This window comes from Phascolarctos cinereus, unplaced genomic scaffold (assembly GCF_003287225.1).
Source record: "Phascolarctos cinereus isolate Bilbo 61053 unplaced genomic scaffold, phaCin_HiC Scaffold_5;HRSCAF=322, whole genome shotgun sequence".
Lineage (NCBI taxonomy): Eukaryota > Metazoa > Chordata > Mammalia > Diprotodontia > Phascolarctidae > Phascolarctos > Phascolarctos cinereus.
Window position 1 is genome coordinate 392,179,729 of NW_027555958.1, and position 10,183 is coordinate 392,189,911.

Consider the following 10,183-nt stretch of genomic DNA (forward strand, 5'->3'; position numbering starts at 1 on the left):
TGGGCACAATAGGTGAATAAACTCATATTCTATTTAAACTTAGACAACATCATTTTATTTGCTATGTGACGCATTGTCCATGTTTAAAATAAAATTATGGCTTACTCTTCTATGTTGTTTTTAAGATGAGGAAGCATTTTGTGGAGAAAGCTTTGTTTGTGTTGAGTTATCTTACAATTTTACTAATACCTCAGATTTAGCTTCCTCTTTCTGTCTCCTTTTTAGTACCTCAGCAGAAAATTAAGTTGCATAATAAAAATTTATTTCTTAAGATTTTTTTTTCAGAATCTGTACTGAAGTATAGTACCTTCTTGTACACATAATTCTTTAATGACATTCTTGAAATAAATTCTAATTTATCCAGAATTTGAACAATTAGAAAAGAAAAATCAGAGAACTGAGGTTTTTTTTCTTCTGCTTTCTTGGAAAAAAACACATGACAAGCAAATAAGTATTGGGATTAATTTTTTAAAAGCCATATTTAAAGGTATTTCATGGAATACTACAATAATAATATTCATAATGATGACCCCAACATGATTTTTTGTTTAGATTCCTAATAGCACAAAACAACTCATGTTCAATATAATATTAATATTACGTGTGTCTAAGCTCTTGTTAAGGAGAATATTAATTAGAACAACAAATTCATTTTCACTTTTGCTTAAGTACACCTAGATTGTGGAAACACTGAACTTGGAGCCTGGGTTCAAATTCTGTCTCTCATACTAACTGTATGGCCATGGTCAAGTCACTTAACTGAGTCCCAGTTTCTTTATCTATAAAATGGAGATAATAATCCCTTGGGAACCTACCGTTATTCCATCTTAATAGTATCAAAGTAGGGGGCAGGTAGGTGGCACAGTGGAGAGAGCATCGGCCCTGGATCTGGAAGGCTCTGAGTTCAAATCCAGCCTCAGATATATAACACTTACTAGCTGTGTGACCCTGGGCAAGTCACTTAACCCCACTGCCTAGCCCCCCCAAAAAAAGTATCAAAGTGGATCATATTTATGTAAGACTTTATAAATCTTGAAGCACTGTATAAATGTCAATTACTAATATTGTTATAATTGAAGACATTAATGTATTTATGAGCAAGCCATTGAGAGTAACAAAGTTGAAAGATACAAATAGAACAAATAGAAAGAAGCTGGAAATTAAATATAGTCTTAAGTGGTTTCTATTTATGAATGAAGGGAATGATCTTTATAAATCATTTCACAGAAAGGCTCAGATGGTGAAAGCATTTCAACAAAGGCACACATTCAGTATATCCTAGAAAATATATGTATTTCAAGTTATAAGGGAAAACCTTGTATAATTGTTGCTCTTGAATTTGTGTCATAATCTATCTTTTAACTTCTAGGCAAAAGAAAAACAGAATGCGAAGAAAGCTCAGGAAACCAAATGAAGAAGATTCTTGGAGGAAGATGCTTCTGATCTTACTTTGATGAAAAAACAATAAGTATACAGGACTTCTAACAACATCCTATCTGGTCCAGCGCACGTTTGACAATAGTAGCAATCTGTCTCACTTTGAATGCATGGATTCATACAATCTTTTCCCCTTACCTGCATCATGTGCATGTCGTGCATATTAAGTAAAAGTGGTGTTTAGAGTTGCTTGACCAAATTCCATTATTTGACATTTGTATCTGCATTCCCGATAGCTTCTCTGAAAAAAGAACTATGCACCTGAAATGCACAAATGATATTCTTCAAAACTGTTCCTAATTTATCTTTTAGGCTTTTGTCCCACAATTAAAGATTAAGATTTATAATAAAACAGAAGAATGTCACATGTTAATGTAATAATATTTGGACTATTTTTGCTTTCTTAAATCATATCATTAATGGAACAGTTTGGTACTTCTCTTTCTCTTTGGTACTTATTATTTGGAGGTTTTAAATAGAATTTTATTTTTTATTTTCTATACTGAGTAGTTGATAATATTTTAATTACAAACCCATTTAATAAAGGCAAATATGTAATACATAAGGATTTCCATTTCTATCAGTGGAAAAAAATAAGTAGCCCATTTTAATTTTGGGAAACTTTTAAAATGTTTTGTTTTGGGTAGAATTATTTTTGTGGAACATATGAGTATTGTGCTTCAAAGCGTATTTTTTTTCTTAATGACATGCTGTCATATTTTATATTTTAAAAATTTTCTCATTTTGGCTGCATTGTTTTTTAAACTTTTAAGCTGTATCCTGAAATTGTTTTTCAATTTGGTGATCTTACACTTCAGAGGAAATTCTTTAAAAATGGGGATGTTGGTAGAGGGCCAATAGGATCTTCAGGTCTGTTAAAAAAACAAAAAGGTGGAGAGGCATGGTTCAACAGATCCTCAGAGTGCCATTTAAAAACATCTTTGTAATTCTGGGCTTCATCAAATTTTACTTCATATAATAACTATACTTGTTTATAATTGAAATCTCATAAATCCTATTTATATAAAAAGAAATTCCAATTTGCTTTGTGAATTAGGCCCATTACTAATATGAATTTTCAAAGGAGGTGCCTGTTTTAGGAAATACCTCACCACAATGATTATATTACTTTAAAATTTGATGAGATATTAATAAAACAACTTAATAACAGTTTTTTTTCTCCGTGCATAATTTCTTAATTTTACTCATTTAAGATGATAAAAGAGCAGCAAGGCTCTCTCCACTCCAGTCTATCTTCTACAAGTCTGACCATATTCTTTCCTTTACCCCAATACTGAATAAACTCAAGTGGTTCCCAGTTGCTTCAGAAATTAAATACACTTTTCTCTTTTAAAGCATCTCACAGCATGGACCCAACCTACCTTTCCAGCCTCAATATACATCATTTCCTTTCCTGCACTCTTATGAGACAAACTGACCTTCTTGCCATTCATCATAGATGGTACTTCATCTCCTGTCTCTGTGCCTTTTATTGGCTATACTCCGTGCCTGGAAAACTCTCCTTTCTAACCTCTACCTTACTGTGTCCTGAACTTCCTTCAAGACTTAGCTCAAGCATTACCTTCTTCATGAACCCTTTCCTGATTGCCACAACTGCTTCTGTCTATGCTCCCCAAACTGTCACATTTATATTGTTTTTATTCTCTGTGTGTGTATGTGTATGTATAGATAGTCTTCCATGATAGAATGTAAGGTACTTGAGAGGAATTACATTATTTTTTTTGTCTCCCCAGCACCTAGCACAGTGTCTGTTCTATCGCAAAGTAGTGCCTTAATAAATGCTAATTGATAGATGGCTAGAAATCAGTAAATCTGGGACTGGAATCCAGGTCATATGACTCTAAATCTATTCCTTTTTTCATTCTACCACACTACCTCTAGTCAGTTGGGTAGTACACTATCTTTCTTTGACAGTAACTGACATTGTTTCAGAAATTTTCTAGATGCCATAATAATTTTTATATTTCAGTTCAGTTCAGCAATTCTTTATTAAGCCTCTACTATAAGAAAGGCTCTGTGCTACAGTGTGGGAATACAGTCCCAGCCCTCAAGAAGTTTACATTCTAATGGGGGGAATTGAAAGGGAGAGAACAGTAACAGTAGGGGAGGGGAAGGAGTCAGGAAAGACTTTTTTAAAGAGACCAAAATTTTTCTAAACCGTGAAAGAAGAAAAAAATTCTATGATGCAGAGAGGGAGTGCATTTCAGATATAGGGAATGGATTAAAGGAAAACATAGAGGTAATATACAGTTTGCCTAGAACATATTTAGGATGGGCAATAATGAAATAAGGCTGGAAATTTAAGGTCAGCGCCAGGTCATGGATGATTTAAAATGCGAGGGCAAGGAATGTGTATTTTATCCTATAGATAATGTTTTTGAGCTGGGGAATAGAATGATCAGACATGTCTTTGGAAGATAATTTTACCAACTATATGAAAGATAAATCAGAAAGGGAAGGGACTGGATGCAGAGTAACCAAATATGATGTTATTTTAATAGTCCTGGTGGGAGCTAGGATAGAGGTACTGTGAATGAAGAGGAGGGGATGGAAGCTAGAAAAATGAAAGTACATTTACAGATTTAGCAACTGATTAGATTTGAGAGATGAGGGGAGTGGCTCAGTCACTCCTGATTAGGCCATGCCATTCTGAAAATCCTCTTATTAAATTAAAATTGTAGCATGATGATAATAAATAATGGTAGCAAACTGTTTCAAAGCAGAGATGTGTATGTTATACTTAAAATTTGCTGTCAGAATTTCAGGGCTGAAAACTTTATTTTACCTTTTATTATGATTTAAAATTTTTTTTTTAAAGGTGGTTGGGGTTAAGTAACTTTTCCAGGGTCACACGGCTAGTAGGTGTCATGTGTTTGGTCAGACTCAGTCCTCCTGGCTTCAGGGCTGGTGCTCTATCCACTGTGCCACCTAGCTGCCCCTTGTATTAGGATTTTAAAAGAAGCATTTGTAAAACAAGTAGATGACATCCTGATCTTTTTATATTGATGATCCTTTAAACAAATATTCCCTTTTAATCTATCTGGTTGTCTGACCAGTGTGTGTGTATGCATGCATACGCACAAATTAATATCAGAATACATAGGGACAAATTTTTGAAACTACTACATGTCATAGAGAATCTTTTAACTCTCATAAAATGTATGTGATATTACTGAAACAGCTTTGGTGCAGAAACAGCTAGAGTTAGGAAACTTTCCCAAGTATAAACAAGAACAGGCAGATACATTCTGTCTAAATGTTCTCATTTTGGCAGTTTTGCAAGGCAGCATATGTCTCATTCCTGCGCAAAAAAAAAAAAATTAATTTGCCATTGGAAAACTTACCCACTTCTGTATACTTCCGTAGATATAAGTGATTTTCTGAACCTACTGTCAGAATTTTTATATCTTATTAAAAGATTTCTGTCTTAGCAAACATAGATATGTAGGTAGAACACAATTCTCAAAGCTCCATCAGTTCTCTTACTGGGAAGGAGAACATAGGGCTTGAAAACAGTATTTGTTTGAGCATATGCCAACCTTGTGCAATATTTTTTAAAAGCTTCAAATTAGCCTAGTGCTTAGCACAAAGTCTGGCACATAGTAGACACTTAATAAATGTTTCTTGACTGACTTTGCCTTTGAGGAGAAGGCAAACAGTGACAGTTCAATTCAATAATTATGAATCACAGACTATACACGAATAAGGCAGTGGTCAAGCACAAATTAAAAACAAACAAAAAAACCAGCCCAGTCCCTGCCTTTAAGGAGCTTACTCTTGAAGCATACAAATATTAGAAACCAGATAAGAGTAATAGCGCCAGGCAAATAAGAGGGTAAGAGGCTATAAAATTCTAAAGTAAGATAAGGTAAAAAAAAAAAGTTATACCTTAAATAAATGAATATAGGAACTCAATTCTATTAAAGAGAGCAATTTACTAGTAATACTTACTGGCCATGAAGCAGAAATTACCATGTTTACAAAAATCTTTGAATATTGTGAATATATTCTCCCACTGTTTTGAGCTCCTTGCATAGTAGGGGGTGGGGTGTGTGCTATATAAGTTTCATATAAGATCCAGCCTGCTCTATTTCTGGTAGAGGCCAAAATCAGAAATATTCATTTAGGTGAACTGTGGGTGGTGGTGAGGTGGTAGTGGAGGGAGAACATAGAAGAAAATGAATTTTTAAATTGAAATAAGAAAAGACCTGTCATCATGAATGACAACATCTATGTAGAAGTAGCTCAAAAGTGGAAGGAACCATTCAAAGCTGACTTCTCTAGCCCCCATGGGTTCCATATTCTATCTGCTCCAGTTTTATTGGCTTTCTTTGCTTCTCTAGCCGATCTGATCCTGTTGTCATGGCCACAGAAGAATCTAGTTGTGTTGAGGGGAGAGGGTAGGCAGGAAGGGGTGGTGTCAATCCTTTTTCCCTCCTCAGTTAAAACTGGGTTAGATATCTCTAAGAGGAACTTTTCTTGGAAGTAAAAGGAAATAATACTCCTCCTCCCAAAAAAGAACCATGCCAACCCCCTGCCCACAACACATATAATAGTATACTACTACCCTGATCTAACAACATTTTTTAAATTATTTTTTAGTTTTTGACATCCACTTCCATAAGATTTTGAGTTTTAAATTTTCTCCCCCTCCAACTCCTTTTCCCCGCCCCAAGACAGTGTACAATCTGACATAGGCTCTATATATACATTCATGTTAAGCATATTTTCCCATTAGTCATGATGTAAAGAACAATTAGAACTAATGGGAGGAACCACAAGAATGAAGCAATAAAACAACAAAGGAAGAGAAGAGCAAATGATTCCATCAGCATTCAGACTCCATATTTCTTTCTCTGGGTGTAGATAACAATATATTTTTAAAACACATGTTGGATGCTTAGCCTACATTTCTTTGTAAGAATTATATTTGAGCACAACATTTTGTTAGGTGACATTTTTTATGACATTAGGGCGGGAATATATAACTCCGTGGTATTGGCTTCCTTCTTTCCCTTTCCTTCTTTCCTTCTTTCCTTCCCTAGCTACCCTACACATACTTCTTCCATAAAAATCTAAAAAACACACTAGACCAAATTGTAATTGGGAAATCCAAGAGAAAAATCACAGTGATTCATTTTTCTAGCCCAGGACAGCTTAGGGAGATGGACAGAGAGGTCTGCAGACATGAGGATGGGACTTGGCCAGGAGTGGCCTCAAGGTGAGCATTCCAGCCTTCAGGAATTGAAAGGACTGAGACTGGACAGCAGGGCAGGAAGCACCGAGGCAAGGAGAGCTCAAAAAAGATCCCTGAACTAGTGTATGATCCAGGAATGGGTGCCATCTAGCAGCTCTGTTACCCACTGCCCACTCCTGGGTCACCAATAGAAAGCAGATTGAGGAGTGGGAGGCCTGAGCCCTAGCTGTGTACTAGGTAAGGAACAAGTTCGGAAGCAAACAGAAGCTGTGTAGCTCTTTTCCCAGGAGCACAACAGGGACTCTATCTCCTTCCAGCCCAGGCTGAAGCCTGTAGTAGAATAATAACCAGGGCAGGAATCCTAGATGAAGGGGGATACTTGCAATTCAGTCATTCTGAAAAGGTAGCACCTCACAGTGACTGAGTCCAGCTGCAGTCTACAAAAAGTCCCAAGCAGAAACAAACTGACAGACCCAAACCTGGGGCAGGAGAGCTCAGTCCAGGAGGACAATGAGTAGACTTTGCCCCAGATCATATCATTTGGGGAACCCTGGAAGCTTGCAGATCCCCAGCCTGAACTGGGAAGACAGCAGAAGGTCACAAGAAGTTCAGTTCAGACATTCTCCCCAGAAGTACACAGAACTTAGACCTAACATAAAGTCCAGAGTCAAGAAGGAGCCTGGAAGAATGAGCAAACAAAAAAAGAATCCCACCATAAAGAGCTATTATTAGTTGTCCTTCTTTGTCTCCTATTTAAATGCTTAACACAGCACCTTGTATTTAGTATTTGTTGAATTTAATAAACCATGACACCTAGCTTCTATTATGGTGCTAACTCCTTATGGAAATCTGAAGTTTTCATAAGAGCTGCATGAGAAACTAATCTGGGCCTGAATACATCAAGGGCATGCAAATGTATGTTTCCCAAACTGAACACTGGATATGTTTTTATTAGTGTTAAGGGTTGGTGTCATGCAGAAGGCATGGAGCTCATTATACACTTGTTAATTCTGAGGGACCAGCTTATAAGGTGAGAGGCTTTTCAATTTTATAAAGGAATTTGAATAAGTATCTAAATCAGGGGTTTTTAACTTAGGTAGCTAGGTGCTGTAATGAATTGAGTGTTGGAATTGGAGTTTAGATGTGGTTTCAGACACATACTAGCTGGATGACCTTAGGCAAGTCACTTAGCTCTTTGTGGCTCAGTTTCTTCCTTTGTGAAATGGCAATAATGATGGCACCTACCTTCCAGGTTCTTATGAGGATAAAATGAGATATTTGTAATTTTTATAGAGATATTTATAGAAGTATTTCTAAAATGCTTTACAAACCTTCAAGGGCTATACAAATGAAAGCTATATTATTGGGATCCATGGATAGATTTCAGGGGAGTTATGAACTTGGATGGGAAAAATTACCTCTCTATTTTCACTGACCAACTAAAATTGATCATTTCCTTCAATTATGGGTGTTGGCAACAAGTAATATTATCAGTACCTATAACTGTCACTGATAAAAATCACAGATATTTTCCCATCACATTACAGTTGTAGCAGAGATCTAAAAATATTAACATGCCACTACTTCAGAATTACCGTGGCTATAATGAAGTCAACTACAGAAGCTTTAATTCCATTTGCAACAACATATTTTTGCAAACTGGGATTTTTAATACTTGTAACCTTCAAAACAAAAAATTGAAATTGATTAGATACCTAACATGACATGTTTGTTGCCATGTCAAAGACCAACCAACAGTCTCATGTTCTTATTTGAGCTAAACAGCAACTGCCTTCATACTGATGTGTCTAAAAATAAAATTTAACTTTAAATTTCTTATAATTTAAATGTATTATCTTGTTAACAAATTAATAAAGAAACATTATTATATCAAAATTTAAAATATTTTTATAATATTTCAATATAATTAGTTTCCTTTGTAAACCTATGTATTTTATTTTATACATTTAAAACTTCTATGCAGAGTAAGGGTCCATAGGTTTCACCAGACTGTCAGAACACCTAGGCTGCAACCAAGCACTAAGTTTCACTGTATTAGTTGGTCCAAATAGCATCAAGGGTTGTCAGTCAGTCAATAAACATCTATTAAATGCTTACTACATTCCAGGCACTGTACTAAGTGCTAAGGGTACAAAGAAAGGCAAAAAGCAGTCTCTGCCCTCAAGGCATAATCTAATGGAGGAAAGCAACACAAACAGAGACTGAAAAGGTTGAGAGGGAGAGAGGAAAAGAGGGAAGGTATCCAATGCACAGCATGATCCTACAGCCAGGTTGGACATAATAAGGTGTTTTCTCTGGGTCCTCCTCTTAGAGGATCTGGAGGAGCTCTCTGATGTCCACCAGAACTGTCTCCAATCAGAGGGGGTACTGAGAAGAAGAGTATTTCAGATTTGATTTGCTTTTTCAGGAAGATGAGTTTCTGCGGACAATGATGAAATCCAGGTAAGCAGACAGGTAAGAAGTGATGTCCATGTGTACTTAAAGAATGTGCTTAGGGGAGGAAAAAAATTGGCAAGGGTGGGAGGCGGGCACATCATAGACTCACAATGTTGTACTTGAATTTTACAGATAGAACCTTAGGAACAGTTTAGGACAGCCAGGTGGTGCACTGGATAGAGTGCCAGGCCTAGAGTCAGGAAGACTTGTCTTCCTGAATTCAAATTTGGTTTTAGACACTTACTAGCTGTGTGACTCTGGGCAAGTCACTTAACCCTGTTTGCCTCAGTTTCCTCATCTGTAAAATGAGCTGGAGAAGGAGATGGCAAACCATTCTAGTATCTTTGCCAAGAAAACCTCAAATAGGGTCACAAAGAGTTGAACATGACTAAACAATACCGTCTTAGTGACCATCTAGTCAAATCTCATCATTTTACAGATGAGGATTGGGGCTCTAAGAGATTGTGATTTGCCTAAAGTCACAAGATCACATAACTAGTTAGGGGGCAGTGGCAGGTAAAAATCTCAGCCTGAATGAGAAGTAGGGGTTTTGTTTATTTGGTCTTTTGTTGTTGTTAATGTTGTGTTTGTCCTTCATTCTCAAAGAGGACCATGACATCAAGAAGATGATGACATGACTTGCAATTGATTTTGATTTGAGTGAGGAAGGGCTGTGCAAGGTCACCAGCCTCACTTTCTCCTCCAGAGCCATCTTGGTCCCTTGGCCAGATATTTATCAGGATGACTGGAGATGGCCCAGCTTGGTCTTTTGTAATTTAAAAACCTTTGAGGTGTGATGGTGGAAGAGAATTGAGTTTGTATAAGGTTTTATTTTTTTTGTGTGAAGAATCTGTTTTTAATAAAGAGTTGCTTCTTTTTTTTATTAGCTCTATTAAAAGTAGAAAAAACTTCTTCTTACACACCCACAGTGAGTTAGGAGGAAAATAAGTAGGACAGTCAGTTCACTTTTTGATTACCGTGATTAAATTGCTTTCTTTTCTTGTTTCCTCAATGTTCAAGATACATTAGTATGTGTTAATGTGTGAAATAGGGCTCAAAAAGAATTATTAA

The 10,183-nt window shown here is 36.2% G+C and overlaps 1 protein-coding gene across 4 annotated transcripts in view; it reads left to right on the forward strand.

Moving 5' to 3' along the window:
• Positions 1-2,607, forward strand: part of UCHL5 (ubiquitin C-terminal hydrolase L5) — a 39,121-nt gene extending 36,514 nt beyond the window's left edge. For all 4 annotated transcript variants that reach the window (XM_020984441.2, XM_020984440.2, XM_078156442.1 and 1 more), the window contains one exon: positions 1,370-2,607. In XM_020984441.2, the coding sequence (XP_020840100.1) occupies positions 1,370-1,414 (45 nt within the window). In that variant the 3' untranslated portion in view covers positions 1,415-2,607. The remainder of the gene's footprint in view (positions 1-1,369) is intronic.
• Positions 2,608-10,183: the final 7,576 nt, after the last annotated feature.